General features: G+C 49.2%; 1 protein-coding gene across 2 annotated transcripts; it reads left to right on the plus strand.

Annotated features, from left to right (window-relative positions):
* Positions 1 to 2259: 2259 nt before the first annotated feature.
* On the plus strand, positions 2260 to 16057 carry CTTNBP2NL (CTTNBP2 N-terminal like). 2 transcript variants are annotated; one of them, XM_003212960.4, is made up of 4 exons: positions 2260 to 2400; positions 8847 to 9077; positions 11225 to 11332; positions 12034 to 16057. In XM_003212960.4, the coding sequence occupies exons 1-4, from the start codon at positions 2266 to 2268 to the stop codon at positions 13513 to 13515; spliced, it is 1956 nt and encodes a 651-aa protein (XP_003213008.4). In that variant the 5' UTR covers positions 2260 to 2265; the 3' UTR covers positions 13516 to 16057. The 2 variants fall into 2 exon arrangements, with proteins under 2 accessions (XP_003213008.4, XP_019478754.1); XM_019623209.2 differs by lacking the exon at positions 2260 to 2400 and adding an exon at positions 7705 to 8734.
* Positions 16058 to 16673: the final 616 nt, after the last annotated feature.

Here is a 16673-nt window from a genome sequence, read left to right on the forward strand (position 1 = left end):
TGGAGCCCCCAGTACAAGAAAGACAGGGAGCTGTTGGAGAGGGTCCAGAGGAGCCACAAAGATGATCAGGGGGCGTGCAGCACCTCCCTGCAAAGACAGGCTGAGGGAGCTGGGCTTGTTCAGCCTGGAGAAAAGAAGGCTGCGGGGTGACCTCAGTGCAGCCTTCAGTACCTAAAGGGAGCCTACAGACAGGAGGGGAGTCAGCTCTTGGAAAGGGGAGATAACAGCAGGACAAGGGGAAATGGTTTGAAGTTGAGGCAGGGAAGATTGAGGTTGGATGTCAGGGGGAAGTTCTTTCCTATGAGAGTGGTGAGGTGGTGGAACAGCTGCCCAGAGAGGCTGTGGATGCCCCGTCCATCCCTGGAGGTGTTCAAGGCCAGGTTGGATGGGGCCCTGGGCAGCCTGGTGTGGTATGAAATGGGGAGGTTTGGTGGCTGTGTGTGTGGCAGGGGGCTGGAGTGTCGTCATCCTCGAGATCCCTTCCAACCCTGTGATTCTGTAATGGAAGGGGCAGTGAGTCCTGCGAGGCTTCCAGACCTCGTTGTGATGTGAAATGGGATGATGGTGCTTCTCTCAGGCAGCACAGGGCAGCGGTGGAACAGAGCTGCCACGGTTTGTTCATAAGGGCTGAGAGAAGGGATGTGCGCCCGTGCAAAGGTCTGGGGAGGGTTGGCTCGGGGGTTGGTGCTGCAGGGGCTCAGAGCTGTGTGTTTATCAGCTCTTTGGGCCGAGTGCTGAGCTCTGCACAGCCACAGGGCTGCTGCCGTGTGAGTGCTGCTCTGCTTTGCTTCTGGGAGTGCACACAGGGTGTATTTCAGGGCAGGGCTTGTTTCTCTTGTGAAGCTGATTAAAGAGTGTAAGCACGGAGGCACGTTAAGAATAGCACGGCTTATTTCTTCTAATGCAGAAGTGTGAGTCACAACGGGGGCATTTAGCATATAGAAGCAATTAGTGCCTGCAGTGGCTGCAGCTGCTGGTTGCCCTTTGCCACTTCGGGGCAGAAGGAGCTTCAGCATCACTGCTTTGGGAGCAGAGTGCAGCTCTGTTTTGCTCACAGCCCCTTGGTGCTGGGCTCAGAGCAGCAGCCGTGATGGGATGGCCCTGTAAGGGCTGTAGGAATGCTGCCCTTCTGTGCAGCTGCTGCCCAAAGCTGAATGGTGAGAGATCAGCCTGATGAGCAGGGCTGCCACAAAGCAGACCTGTGATTTCTCCTGCTGTGTGAAGGCTGCTTACTCCTCTGCAAGCAGAACTTTCTGTTCCCAGCAACTGGAAAACTGCTGTGGTGTAAACAAGACAGAACTTGTATTTGGGCATGATTCTCCAGAGGCACCGCTATGCAAATGGGTTGTGAAGTAGCAAAGGCTCCAGAAAAATCAGAGTTCAGCTGAATGTTGTGGCTGCTGGGATTGTGGGGGTTAAACCCTCCCACTGACCTCTGCTGTGGGGCTGGAGGTCTGAGTGGCTCCTTCGCCCCACGGTGTTTTCTGACCAACCTGCAGAGCATGAGACTGTCAGCATGAGGAATATTTCCATCGGGGACGAGGGTTTAGTAGGAGAAACGATTGTTGTTGTTTGCTAATAAAGCAAGATAACATAGAGGTGTAGTAGAGACCAATATAAGTGTGTTGGCAGAGATATGGAAGAGGTCAAAAACAGCTTTCTGTGCATGGTGTTCAGGTGTCAGATCCTCATTCTTGCAAGAGCAGTGGTTATATTTAATAAATGATGGCAGTATTGAAAGAATAGTAATTAAATGCATGCTTTCTGTTGCATTGATTTTTCTTTTTCTTTTTTTCCTTTGGGCCTGTTCCATTAGCAGCGCATGATGGCATTCCTCTGACACGTACTGCAACGTTAACCTCACCGTTGGGTTTGTGGAGGTGGCCCAAGTTGGGCTGCATTCATCTCTGCCTTCAGCCTCAGTGCTGTTTGCAGCCGTGGGATCCAGATGTGCAACCCGCAGTAGCACTGCTTCTAAACATCCCTGCTGCCCCATTAACTAGTTCCTGGTGAAGGTTGTGCTGTTGCATTGGCCCTTAGGCTCTGCCTGCACCATCTGGGTGTGCATATGTTCGTGACCCTTTGGGAAGAGGTGAAAAATGAATCTTCTGCAGCTGGTCTTTGGAGCTGAGGAGAGCAGAGCGGTTGTGTTGCGTGGGCTCTGCTTTCCCGCAGGGAAGCTGCAGGCTGGAAAACTGGGAGCTGAAGTTAAATAGGGATCACGCGTCACAGCTTCGTGTGCCTGGTGTTGCTGTGTGTATTGAAATGGGTGTTCTGCCTTCTGTTTTTCAGGTTTTCAGGATGAATCTGGAAAAACTCAGCAAACCAGAACTACTGACGCTGTTTAGCATTCTGGAGGGAGAGTTAGAAGCGAGGGATCTTGTCATAGAAGCCTTAAAGGTATGTTGTAAGTACCCTGATAAGGGACAAATGTCAACAGTGCTACTGGTTTAGGATCCTATCTTAGTACCAACGGTGTTAGATAATAGATTTGGATATTGCTCTGTGTCTCCAAATCTGTTGTAAGCTGGCTGCAAGAGGCGTTTCAGTGTTTAGCTGCATGTGTGCTTTCATCAGTTCTGATAAAGAGTTCTGTTGTCCTGAGAAAAGAAGAAGGTCTGTTAGACTTCCTCTGCTGGTTGTGTTCTGACTTAATAGAGAAGGAGTCCTAAAGCAGAACATCCCTCCAGGAGGGAGCACAGATGAGTTCTTTGCTGAGAATAACATCACACGAAGAAAAAAGCCTCCATGGCTTTGCATTATGCTAAGCTGATGTGAGCAGGTGCTGCTGGCAGAGGCAGTGCTGTGTGTCCCTCCTGACTCCTCTCTGACCCCCCCCTGCTCCGGGGTGCTTTGCTGGCACTCAGCCTGAGGAACTGAAAAATTCCCCCATGGCTGGAAACCGTTTTGTTGCTTGTTTTCCCCTTAGTGGCTTGAAAAGCAGAGGTCTCTCTGGCTGTGTCGTGATGGCACCTTCCCTGCTGCAGTGAGGCAGGAGTGGCTGTCATGCATTCTCCATGATTGCCACAGATATCCGGGGGATGCTGAGTGCTGACAAACCTGATTTTCATCCGTGATCTGGTGCTGCCAACCAACGATTGCATCTGTTTATGCTCTGACAGCTGTAATTATTTGAGTACAGCAACAAGCTCAGGTGGGAACGGGCTCCTCCCAGCATGGCTGTGGGTGTGCACTCACACAGGGCTGTCGGAGGGACCATTATTCCTGCCCTGTCACACGTTGTCACCAATAAGAATTAAGGTGTTCTGCAGGTTTGATCTGTCTGCAGTCAGACACCCATTGCTCAGTAATGCCTATGTGCAAATCCTTCTCTAAACTGCACGAGCACTTGTTGTGGTTAGGCCACATCTAGCTAACACAAATAGCAGTTAATCTTTCTGGTTTGCTCGTTAAAATTAAAACATTCACCATCCAGAAGAGGATATGGATTGTCACGAGTCTGTCTGCACGAGATGCAGGCAGTACCAGCGTGTGGTTTCAAATCTGCTGTTTGTTTTCCCATACTGAACGTAATGCTGACACTTTCAGTTCTTGCTGAGCAGCTTCCACTTGGTGCTGGTTGTGCTGTGTTGCGTGAAGGCTCTTGGCTTCCCTCTTGTAATGCTCAGCTTCATGCTGTTGTCCCTGTGTCTTTATTAGGTGTTTCTTGGCGATTTGCCCCCGCTCCTTAGGAAGGAATGAACAAAATGCTGGCCTTTGGCAGCCTGAGTTTTGTCTGTGCTGGGTGAGACTTGTGTGGGTTGGAAACCTTGGGGTGAGCGTGCACGGGGTGCAGGCTGCATGGTGCTGGTTCACTGGAACAGGTTGCCCAAGGAGGCTGTGGATGCTCCATCCCTGCAGGCATTCAAGGCCAGGCTGGATGTGGCTCTGGGCAGCCTGGGCTGCTGGTTGGTTACCCTGCAACATAGCAGGGGGGTTGAAATGAGGTGAACATTGTGGTCCTTTTCAACCCAGGCCATTCTATGGCATTTCTGGGCTTTTGAGCTATTCTTACAGTCATTGCATTTGGTGAACTTTGGTCCTGATGTCTGAAGGTAGCAGGGTGCCATGAAGAGAACCCATCCTCCAGAGTGGTTCTGTGCCTCCCGTTTCAGGGAGCAGCATCACAGGGCTGCACCTCACTCTAACCTGGCTTTACTCCAACTTCCTTACTGCTTTCTCAAAGAGGGGAAACTACTCAGGGGACAGGGCTCCGTAATTGTGGCACGTCAGTAGGAGTGGTTAAGGTGCTGCCAGGTACAGCTCTGCCCCTTTTAAACAGTTGGGATGCTCACCCTCTTACTGCCATTTTATTTTGCTGATGGTAGCCTTGTCATGTAGGAGCAGCACTGCTGCCCTCCCAAACCACGTGCAGTGCAAACAGGGGAGCACTGAGGACCACTGCAAGGAACGTTGCTCCATTCCATAGGCATTCCATGCACACCCTCCTGTTGAAATTTAACCTGCACTTCTCTCCTGCAGGAGGAGTTTAACACGGTTGAAATACCTTTTGGCACAGATTGCCTGGGACTCATAACTGAGGAGTAATTAAATGAAAGCTGTAACCTGTACCTGGTGGTTGCACAGCACCAAACGCCAAGCTCTCCCTGGGCTGCTTTGACCTCCAATTCAGGTTTAAATACTTCTGACCCCTTTGGGTTCTTGAGGCAGACCCCATCTTACCTTGGAGGAAAGAGCAAGAGCTTGCGTAGGAAAAGTGCCCTAATTTGTCAACTTGTAATTTGATTATAGCACAGCCTGCACTAATTGATATCCTGTGTGCTTAAAGGAAAGCATTCACCATCTGGCATTTAGCAGAGGATCCATGCACACAGATGACAGATCCCAAAATAGCTTTCCCCTTCCATGAGGTCCTCCTGCCTGGCACTTTGCTCCTCCACACCTCAGTCCTGCCTGCACAGTCCCAAGGCTCAGCTGGGGAGGTTTGGAGGGGGATGGAGGCACCGCTCAGGTGCTTGGATTCAAATTATAAAGAGCAATTGTTAGGTCAGCTCTAATTAATGCCTCTCCCTATTCCAGCTTGCCGCGCTGTCTTCTCTGTTTAACCAAAAGTCGCTTCCTGTCCACTGCATAAATCTCAGTGTTCTCTGAAGAGCAGCCCTTAAATCTCCTTTCCTGTTGTTGTAATCATATTTAAGTCGTCCAAAAAGCCCAGATGCTGTCGGGTTGCACAATGCTGCGGGCAGGGCTCTCGCTCTGCACACACAAACTGCTGGTGGGTTTGCTGAGAGCCATTTGGTATTTCCCTGTCTGCGTGGGTAACTCAGAGCACAGTTCCCTGCTCCTCAAATGAGAGTTCTCTGCACGCTGGAAATGAAGTTCTGTTTATTTTTGGAGAACAGGAAGCAGCTTTCTGGCAGATTCCTTTGTGGTAAGGTCGGAGGCAATACTGCATTGGAGCAGAAACTGTTTTGTGCTGAGGACCATGAGCTGGAGTTCCTTGCTTCCCTTCCAACCTGGGTAATTGGCAGTATTAATGCACTGCCCAATTAAATGTCCATTTGTCAGTGGCTTTGGAAGTTTACTTACAGTGCACTTCACGAACAAAAGCATCGACCTCTCTGTTTCAACAGGAAAAAGCTCAGCAATGTGAAAAAACCCACTACAGGTGCTGTGAATCTCTCGCAGATGGGGCAGAGTGGGCTTTCCACATGACTTACAGAGCAGCTGAGATCCAGCAGGGTTCTGCACGATCTGCAATGCCAGCTTTTCTGACTGCTGTTCTTACAGCTCTGGGGGCTGGCACTGGGATGCGGAGCTGCAATTCTGTGCCACTCCGTGTTTGTCGAGAACATTTCTTACATTGTTCAGAGCTGATAACAGCCCTCACACGGGCACGTGCTCCTGTTGGTTTGCAGCGTGATGGTGGTGGTGGTTCAGAGCACTGTGTGTGAGTGAAATCCCTTCTGCTGCCATCAGCACAGTGAGCTCCGCTGGGCCCCCAGCCCTGCTCGACTTCCAGGCTCCATGGAACAAAGCTAATAAGGAAGTTGGAGGCAGGGAGAAGCTATTTACAGATTATGCCACTCTGCAACATGAAGGAGGAACTCCTGTGAGTGTTTGTGCTGCCTGTGCAGTAAGTGTGGTTAATTAACACACGTTTGTGTCGTGCCCTGAGTTAAATCCCACGCTCCGGCATCGCAGTCCACGTCGTGTCCAGAAAAACACTTGGAAATTCCCCTCTTGGTGTTCCAGTAAAATGAGTTGTAAAAATTACTGAAGGCAGAGAAAATGCTGTCTCATAAACAAGGCTTCAGTAAAAGGAAATCTTTTATCAAGGGGAAAAATAAAAATAATAAAAAAAAAAGATGGGAAAAATTCAGCCCAAAGCAGCGCAGAAATCCCAGGAGAAAACAGTCTCTTGTTGCACAGTGAGGCTTTGCTTTGCTCATCTGCCCAGGAATCATCCCTCCAGCTCTGTCAGCTCTGGATGTATTGGCAGCAGAAGCACAGATACTTGAGGTGATGTAGAGATCTAATTGCAGGAGATTGCACCTTCCCTCTAAGAGCAGCTGATGCTGTGGGATGTGCATAGAATGTCATCTCTGCTTTTCCAGATTGAATCTTGGATTCCTGGGTTAGCAGTGCTTTTCGTAAAACGATTTCTTTGCTCTGAAGCTTCATTTCCAGTGGGTTTCTGTTACAGTCAGTGGGATCTGAGATGTAAGCTGATTTTTTTTCCACGCTGAGCTCATTTGTGGAGTATTTCTCTCCCATCGTTGAGCTGCTGCTGTTTGGAAAGTTGAACAAAAAGTGCATTTAAGACTGAATTCCAGTCCAGACAGAGCGAAGGCTGCTGGAGCTGTTTGCATGTAACCCTGTTGTGATGGGAAGGCATTGGGGGAAGAGATGGTGGCCCCAAAGCTGTGCAGAATCACCCTTGAGGTGACTGCAGTGCGGCGTTCCTGGGACCGTCCCCATCACCCTGCGATGGCCCTGGCACCTCGTGGCCCTGCAGTACTGAGTTTCACCTGCAGATCTGCATTTCCAGGTGTGTGGTGGCCCAGATGTCAAAGCAGCACCGTAAACCAGCAGCACCGATGTAGGGTGAGCTGGTTACAAGGTATTTTTTGCACTTTGGACAGCTTTAATTCGTGTTGGTGCTCTGCTGGACTTTACAATGCCATCAGTCGGGCTCCTTCAGGAAAGTACTGAGTTGCTCAGAGCAGCAAGGAGGAACTTCTTGTTCTTTCCCAGCAGGAAATAAACTGCCTGACCTGAAGCAGAGCTCAGATCCCAGTGCTGACCAGGAGTGTAGGTGGGAGTGCAGCTATTTCTGCAAGCTCTGAATGCATGAGAACCAGAGGCTGTGTGCAGCAGGTGTGAATCTCGCACAGGGTGGTAAATCCCAGCTCCTTGAGCTTTGATTGGGAAGAAGGACCAGAAGCAAACTTAAGGGCTGCCCTGCTGTCCAGCCAAGGGCACAGCACTGCGTGGGGTGTCCCCAGGGGCTCACCTGGTGGGCAGCTCTTCTGCCATGCCTGAATCACTCACTTACACATCCCCTGGACTCTTGGAGAGAGGTTTGCTTGAGTCATTTTTATGAATTCTTCAGAATAGCTGAACTTCCCCGCCCCAGCACCAAAAAAAAAAAAAAAGGCTGTGTTTTTTCCTGTGATTCACTAACCCATGGGTGGCTCATTATCCAGGGCTGCTCGCCCATTTCCAGGGCTAAGCCTTTCCTTCCTCTATTTTTTTTTTATTTTTTTCTTTCCCAAATGTAAAGTTGGAACGATATCTTAAGCTCTGATCAAGCACTCACAGAACCGTCACACCCACCTTCCCCAGGAAGAGATGAGCAGTGCCTGGGAGCATGTTTGTTTGCTGCAAGGGTTAGAACTCAGCTCCAAATCAGTCTAATGGGACAAATGTCTCCGAGTGGGTTTGATTGCGGAGGAGACGTGGAGAGAGAAGTGCTTTTGTTGTTCCTTTTTCCAAGGCAACCCATACGTTTTTCCCTTAGAGAGAGCCATGGTTGCCTTTGGTTGCTATTTTTTTCCCATGCTAATCACGTGGCTGCACCTTAGAGTGTAAACAGGACTGAGAAGTCTCTGTTGGTATCTGAGTGAAGATTTAATGTGCATCACGTCGGTCCTCTGAGCTATACAATTCTGTTACATCAGTTTGCTTTTCTGCTCCAGCTGCGGTGTCTGGAGCACCACTCACTGCTGTATGCTTGGGGGAAGCGTTTTATTTCTCAGTGCTGTTCATTGAGATGTCAGAAAGCACCCGTTCCAATGAAAAGAGAGCAGAGAAGGCAGTATTTGCCAGTCAGACTGGGGCTCTCCTACCTAAAAGATGTCCTTAAGCAGTCCTGTAAGAAATGGGTGACGCTTGGTAATGGTTTTCCCTTCGTGTTCCTGCTGAGGAAGTGCACAGCGATGCCGACGTTGTTCTGTGCTCAAAGTGCCCTCATCAGCAATGCCATGGAATCGTAGAATGACCTGGGTTGAAAAGGACCTCAAAGATCATCCAGTTCCAACCCCCTGCTATGTGCAGGGTCACCAACCAGCTGCCCAGAGCCACGTCCAGCCTGGCCGTGTCCATCCATGGCCCGTCTCCAGAGGGGCTGCACTGCTGTTCAGGAGGTCAACTGCTTGACTGCCCTCTGCCATGTGAATTTCTGCCTTGTTCTCATCTGTTAGCTAAATGCTTTTAACGTGACACAGCAGATAATGGGATATCGTGTCAGACCGCTGGGATTTCTTTACCTGTAAGTGGAAAATCAGGGAAGGGGGATCCGAACTATCAACAATTTCCTTTTTTTGTTTAGCAAGGGTTGTATTGTAAGTCTATTGAAATGCAAATTTGTTTTGATACGGCAGGCTCAGCACAGAGACACCTTCGTTGAAGAACGCTATGGAAAATACAACATCAGTGATCCATTAATGGCTTTGCAGAGAGATTTTGAGGCCCTGAAGGAGGCAAATCATGGTGAAAAGCAGCCAGTATGCACCAATCCCTTATCCATCCTGAAGGTGGTGATGAAACATTGCAAGAATATGCAGGAAAGGATGTTATCCCAACTAGCTGCTGCAGAAAGCAGGCACAGAAAGGTATGTTTTGCTTCAAATAAGCTATGCAGAGTTTAGTAGTTGCATTTTGGAAATGTGTTGGTTTCAATAAAAACACTGAAATGCCTTGGATTTTGGTGACTGCAAGGACTGTGCACCTTCATGTGAGCTTTTTGCTACCCTGCGTGATGCAACTGGGAGGCTCAGCAGCTGTAATGACAACATTTGAAATGTATTCAAGAGGTTTCTATTAGAGGACATGCAGAAGGAATTAGCTTGCCCAGAACCAAGAGATGTAGGACCAAATGTAAGAGAATTCTTGGATGGTTGAATTCTCAGCAGACACATCACTGTTCTCCATGATCATCAAGGATCTGGTACCACGTACTTATGGGAGAGAACCTCCTATAAGATGAGCTTTCCTAACACAGTGTGACATGGCCAAAGCTGCTTTTCATGCTGTTTGGTCTCTTTAATAACTCACTTGTACGTGAAGTATACCTTGAATGTGGTGCCATCAGTGATTTTCTATCAGGCTTCTTCCCATAGGTTTGCCCTATTTTAGTTTGTTAGAGGAGGGTAAAGTCACAGTGTACAGAACTCAAAGCCCCACTACAATTTATTCTCTTTATGTAACTACTTAGCTCTTAAAAAAAAAAAAACCACATATCTGTGTTTACATGAGGTTCTTCTTGTCCTGCAGTAAATCTGAACAAGCCAAATGATCAAATATTTGGTTCTGCTGCCTGGTCAGGGCTGAGAGGAAATACCCAGCAGTGTGTCACTGGAATCTGCACTTGGAAGAGCCCTCAGGTGCATCTCTAGGACCTGCATGGCAGCACTGTGTCTCATCCTCTTCACACAGAATCATAGAATGGCCTGGATTGCAAAGACCCACAGCGCTCATCCAGTTCCAACCCCCTGCTGTGTGCAGGTCACCAACCAGCTGCCCAGGCTGCCCAGAGCCACATCCAGCCTGGCCTTGAATGCCTGCAGGGATGGGGCATCCACAGCCTGCTTGGTCAACCTGTTCCAGTGCATCACATACTGAAAAGTAGCTGGGATTTTTGCCCTTACTTGCATCAGAGTGGCACCTAGCAGCTAGCTTTACAGCGCCAAATTCAAGTATATTTTTAGCTACTGCATCTGTTTTGATGGGGATAAGACAGAGCAAAGTTCTTTCAGTCTGTGAGGAGCATGAAGCATTCCTCATGCAGAAACTTCACAGTGATGTGAGCAGCCAGCTGGGCTTCCCATTGCAGTGCTGAGTGCTGGCAGCTGGAGCTCTCAGCTGCCCACTGGTGCTGGGAGTCATGGGAAGCATGATGTGGGTCACCTTTCAGACAAGAATCCAGCTAAATATTCACAGGAAAATCAGATTTCCCCCTCTCCCCCCCCGCCTTTTCCTCTAATAAAAAGGTTCCCTGTGTATTTGAAAGATATATAAGCATTGTTTGGAAGCCTAAATTGCAGGAAGACTGAGAAGCTGCTGTAAATTCCTGGTGACTGTTTTTTGGAAAGCCTGGATGGTGATGCAAACTCACCCAAGAGACTCCACCATATTTGGCTTTCTTCTTGTTGAGTTAATAGAATTTCAGTTGTTCATCTAATTCAGCATAAAAACTGAAGGAGCTCCTTAACCGGGTCCTTATGGCAAGCAGTTTCATTTCAAGAGCTCATCTTGTTCTGAAGTGGAAGAACAAATGAATGTTCTTTAAAATAAACTTCGCTCTGCACTCCTCAAATGGGGGCAATCTGTGTGCAAATTGCAGCCCGTTGTGCCCTGTGCTCTGCTCCTGCTGGCTTTGTTGGAGGTGCAGACAGGAGGTGGTGATGTGGGCACTGTACAGCCAGTGACAGGTAAGGTACAGCCTGCAGTGACAGATAACACGAGCCTCTGGGCTGCTGTGCAGTGGTGAGGAGGAGCAGCGTGGCTCTTAGGGAATAAAGTGAGGATTTGTGAAGTGTGGGATTTTTTTCTTGCTTCTTTCTGGCCCGACTATGAAATAATGACAGTGTGCGACTCATCCAAAAGCTGCTTGTTTGTATTTTGAGTTGTGCTCGGATGTCTGAGGCCACAGTGGTGGCTCTTTCATGTAAGCTGGCCGCAGAATGGGCACAGGTCTCTGTGTTTTGCTCAGCCTTATGAGCACAGCAGGGCACCATGGTGACCAGTGTTTGCTTGGCAGGTGATCCTGGACCTGGAGGAGGAGAGGCAGAGGCATGCCCAGGACACGGCAGAGGGAGATGATGTCACCTACATGCTGGAGAAGGAGAGGGAGAGGCTCACCCAGCAGGTATGGCCTCAGCGTCAAAAGAATATCAGGGTCTTGCTGCTCTGTAAGGCTACCCCAGCTTTTATCATATCAATAGGAAAACCAGCCTTAGTTTTCTGGTAAGCTGTTCGTAGACGAGTGCTTTGCAGTCTTACTTCAGCCTGAAATCTGTGCGGTTCTCAAGAGCAGAGCTCTGCTTACAAGTGATGATGCTTTCTAGGACTCAAAAATGAGAATAAGTCATGAAAGGTCTCCTAGGGATATTGTTCAGAGATTATAATAAATATTTAAGCTGCTATTTTCTCTTACTGAAGCACTGCAGGCTTTAATAAACATACGTAACACATCAGCACTTTAAATGCTTCTAAAAGGCAAACTGACAAAGCAGTAAATGGGGTGGAAGGAAGGTTTGCTTCAGATCACCTGCTCAGATCAGTGCATGGCAGCTGCGTACAGCTCACTGCCAACTGAATTCCATATGCAGTGTAACTACCAGTAAGTAATAATCCTTAATACACGTGAACACAGCTCCTTGTTGTACGAGGCTGTCCTGCAGACACCAGGGGCAGAACAGCTTTATTCACCTTAGGCATGGCCATCTTTCTCTGGGCAATATTTCCAACATGTGTAGTAACCCCTTTTGCTTTTGGGTTGTTAGGCTTTGTTTACTTTCAGGAGGTGTTGTGTTTCCCTTACAGCCTTTCTTTGCTTCTCTCTTCCAGCTGGAGTTTGAAAAATCCCAGGTGAAAAAGTTTGAGAAAGAACAGAAGAAGCTCTCGAGTCAGTTGGAGGAGGAGAGGGCACGCCACAAGCAGCTGTCCTCCATGCTTGTTGTAGAGTGCAAGAAAGCCACTGCCAAAGCAGCAGAAGAGAGTCAGAAGACGGCAGAACTGAGCTTGAAATTGGAAAAAGAGAAGAGTAAGGTGAGTAAGCTGGAGGAGGAGCTGGCATCCAAGAGGAAGCGGGGCTTACAGATGGAAGCACAAGTAGAAAAGCAACTCTCGGAGTTCGACATTGAAAGAGAACAGCTGAAAGCCAAGCTGAACAGAGAAGAGAACCGTACAAAAGCACTGAAAGAAGAAGTGGAGTCTTTGAAGAAAGCCCTGAAAGAGCTGGAGGCTGCTTGCCAGGAGCACGGCCCTACTGAGCCTTCGCAGCCAAGTCGCTCTGTGATGTCCAGAGGCATTGCTACTGACAGCCCTGCCATCAAGTCTGTGTCGTGCCAGACAGAGTTTCCACAAGCAGACCGAGCGAATCCTGCTGGTGCAAGCAAAGCTGTGCACACTGCATTTCCCAGCCCTCCTACACCTACTCATTCCTATGCAAAATCCAATGGTCACTGTGATACAGACACGCAAGCAGGTGGTGAGCAGCTGCAGACAAATGCTGCGGAGAGCCAAGTGCAGAAGGAGAAACCCACTGGTGCAACACCAGAGAACGCAGTTGAGAATGGAAATTCTCCCCTAAGAACGGAGTCACCGGTGCACCTGCTGTCCCAGCTCCCTTCCAGCGGGGTGTCCCTGTCTCCCAGCAGCACGGCTGCCTCCTCCCTCACACCATCTCCGTGCTCCTCACCCGTTCTGAGCAAACGCTTGGTGGGAGCTCCTGCAGGCAGCCCTGGCTACCAGTCCTCCTACCAGGTGGGGATCAATCAGCGCTTCCATGCAGCTCGGCACAAGTTTCAGTCTCAGGCTGAACAGGAGCATCAGTGCAGCGGCCTGCAGAGCCCACCAGCGAGGGATCTGTCTCCTACTCTGGCAGATAACTCTGCTGCCAAGCAGTTAGCACGCAACACGGTCACTCAGGTCCTGTCCAGATTTACCAGCCAGCAGGGACCGATTAAGCCCGTCTCCCCCAACAGCTCACCTTTTGGCACGGACTATCGAAATCTGGCGAATGCTGTGAGCCCTAAAAGTGAATCTGGTCATTCTCCGAGCCCTGGCAAGGTTTCCAGCCCGCTCAGCCCGTTGTCTCCTGGGATTAAGTCACCAACCATCCCTCGAGTGGAAAGAGGGAACCCTCCACCCATTCCTCCAAAGAAACCTGGCCTGGCTCAGTCTCCTGCTTCTCCAGCTCCGCTCACCAAAGCCTCTTCTCAGTCATCCTCCCTGGGTGCCCCCATGGACGTGGCAAGCAGTTGCTCCAACAATGCCGTGGTGTCCAATGGCAAAGACATTGAGATCCTCCTGCCAACCAGCAGCTAGTCTCCAGCAAATGTGAATGTGACATTCCATGGCTTAGCTGGAGCTGAGGCACTGTTTTTTCCACTCCGTGTTATTTATTTCCATAGTAGCAGAATCTGTCTGTATAAAGCATTTAGTATATTTTTTTTTTCTTTTTTAATAGGTAGGAAAATATTTTTGTTTATGAAGAAACCTTAACTACAGCTATATACAGCAGCCTCAAAATGTCTCATGGCAACAGTCAAATCAATAACAGGAACCCTGCACTGGATCTTACCTATCAAGCTAAAGTGGGACTGAAACGCTACTTAGGAACTAAGCAGAAATAGCTTCTGCAGACTTTTTACTCCAGATGAACATTTTATATTAAAAAAAAAAAAAAGGAAAAAAAAGTGCCTGAACTTAAGCCTGCATTCCAATATGAATGTGATCCTTTGGAAAAGGTGAGGATGGGGACCATCTAGCTGCAGGATCAAATCCTTCTGTGAGTCGTGAATGTTTAGGACGACACTGTTTTTGATTCTTTCCATTTGCTGCAGTTAAGTTAGCAAATGTCTTGTGGGATTCTGTAAGGTGAGCACCAAACTGCTGCGGCAGCCACAGCCACCCTGCATCCCTCAGGATGGGTTTTGGGAAGCAACGTGAGTTTCCTGGGGTAGAACTGAGCAATACAACCCACTTTCCTTCCTGTATGTGAGAGCATTGAGGTGCTGGAACAGAGAAGTGTGGGGTGCCCCATCCCTAGAGGTCAGGTTGGCTGCCCTATTGATGTGCTTGGGGGGCACCCAGCCCAGGGTAGGGGTTGGCACCAGGTGGTCTTTAAGGTCCCCTCCAACCTCTGAGCCATTCTATGATTCTGCATTCACTGTCCAAGCAGTTTTTTTTTTGCTTTCCTGTAGCAAATCCCGCGTGCTTTGATGGCTGAACTCCAGGTTCTGGTGTGTCCCTTTTAATTTCCACTTTCTTTAAGCATTCTACTGTTGTGTGTAGAACTTCTGAGAAAAGGATCTTGCTATTACTTTATCAAGGTCTTGCTATTACTTGAAAACAAGAGAACCAAAACACTAGTCCATGTGATACAGGTTTTTTTTGCAACGTGGGATCTTCTGCTCTACACAAAAGCAATAATTTTGTTCATCATTTGCGCCCATGGCATCCAGCTGACCTGGAGTTAGCCGTGGGTTTTTTGGCTTTCGTTGGCTGCTGCAAATAGGGAACCAAATAATTGCTGTCCTATGTGTAGGTGGTGTCACACACATGTATTAAGTACACAGCGCATTATCAAAGTCTATTCTTGAGCCTTTCTTGAACAAAAAGAGAGCATGGGAATTCTCTGAGATGAAAAATCATTTAGAGCAAGGGGGCATGGGTGAAGTTTGAGGCAAGAAAAGCAACGTGGACCCAAATGGGGCAGAGCAGCTGCTTCTGTGCAGGAAATGCAGCCCTCACTGCGATGCTCTGCCCTCGTTCTGCATGCAGTGCTTGGCTCCATGCAGTCAGCAGTGCCTGTGGGTGATGCTGGGGGGTGGAGGCAGAGAGCAAAACCCTGAGTTCGTTTCTCAGGTGTTGGTTATGAGCTGATCCTGCACTCAGAATCATCAGGTTGCCTGCAGCCGGAGCTGCTTTCTCCTTCGGCCTCGTTAAATATTTAATTAAACAAAACACGTCCCACTTTGCCATAGGAGAAACGCCCGGCGGCGGCTGGGAGGATGCACTGCTGTACCTTAATGAGTTCCCTGAGCTCTGGGTCTCCCTTTGTAGGACATCAGAGCTGTGTGCTGCTTTCAAGTGGCTGCTGCCCGCAGTGCTCCTGCTGTCCTCCCTGCACAGACATTCAGATCCATACCCACCTATCAGTAGCCTTCAAGTCGTGCTGTTGTGTGCCATGGTTCCTAACCCCTGGGAGCAGCAGCAGCCGTTTGGGAAGCACATTTACTCCTCTTTTTAAACACTCACCACAGATTTGTTTTTTCCTCTCGGTGAGTGTAATCCTAGAGATGGATGGGCAGATGGATTCAGGCCCACGCGTGGCTTTTGATTCAAAAGCAAGGCTTTGTATACACTGCTTTAACACGTTCCTTTGCTTTTACATCGATGTAAATTGTATTATCCCCCCTCCTTATAGCTCTGTAGAGAGGCTATGATGAAGTTTATTAGGAAATGCACTGAGTACTGTTTCTTCTAAAATATACTATGGGAAGGGGTATGCAGAAGAATGTATTTTTGCTAGCAGCCGATCTTTGGGGGGGGAGGGGGAATTAAGCACAAAGATGGCAGTGGCTCCATTTAACTCAGTGAGGAGCTTAAAGGTAGAATGTCCGTGTAGACTCTGTGTGAAAGCAGCTAAATATCACTCCTAGAACTCACACCTGTTACAAGCAAGAGTTGTCACTGGAGAACGGAGTATAATGAAGTGCAAAGACGTGTACTCTAGTATTAATCCATTAACACTTGTACATTTGTAAAGCCAAACGTACCGAGCTGAAGTCTTTAATCATTTTTATAGCTGACGGCATTAAACGTGTTAAACATTCGTATGATCAATAAAGGATTTTATTTTTAACATTGCTCGAGCTGCCCTTTGGAGCTGAGAGCCGCGCGGGGTCCGGCATCGCTCCCCCCGCTGCGGGGAGTGGGAGGGATGCGGCTTTTGGTGCTGCTGTGCGGGTTCGTCGTTCATCTCTGAGCGCTCCGGTGCTGCGAGAGGCGGAATGCGAGCCTGGAGCTGATGGAATGCGACGAACCTTCCTATAAACAACGACGCCCGTCGTGTTTTCGGGCGGTGTCGCGGTGTGTGCGGGCGGCACTGAGTCACCATCCCCGCACACTGCGCCCATTCACCGCCCGGGGTGAACCCAGGGGCACCGCCGTGCAAAGCCCGGCACAGAGCGGCTCTGTTTTCCCGGTGAGGGCGGCGGGCAGAGCTGTGACTCACAGTTTCTCTATGTCAGCAGTCAGTCCGTTCCCGTGTCTGCCTGCGCCCGGGGCTGCGCTGGGAGTGCGGGGTTCGCTTTGGAGTGAGGGCTGCGGGCTGCGGGTTGCTGCCGGGTTCTGTTTTGGAGAAAAGAAGAGCGCGTCTTCGTTCGGTGCACGGATGGTCCCGTTTCACCTGGAATCAGCTGCTTTTGTACGTGCCGGTGGGGGCAATGCTGCGGGGCGGCCCGGCTCCGGCGGCGGAG

This window comes from Meleagris gallopavo, chromosome 28, assembly GCF_000146605.3.
Source record: "Meleagris gallopavo isolate NT-WF06-2002-E0010 breed Aviagen turkey brand Nicholas breeding stock chromosome 28, Turkey_5.1, whole genome shotgun sequence".
Lineage (NCBI taxonomy): Eukaryota > Metazoa > Chordata > Aves > Galliformes > Phasianidae > Meleagris > Meleagris gallopavo.

Coding starts and splice junctions, on each gene's coding strand:
- CTTNBP2NL (XM_003212960.4), top strand. CDS start 2,266: ATGGGTGTTCTGCCTTCTGTTTTTCAGGTTTTCAGGATGAATCTGGAA. Junction 2,401..8,846: donor TTGTCATAGAAGCCTTAAAG/GTATGTTGTAAG, acceptor TTGATACGGCAG/GCTCAGCACAGAGACACCTT. Junction 11,333..12,033: donor GGGAGAGGCTCACCCAGCAG/GTATGGCCTCAG, acceptor TCTCTCTTCCAG/CTGGAGTTTGAAAAATCCCA.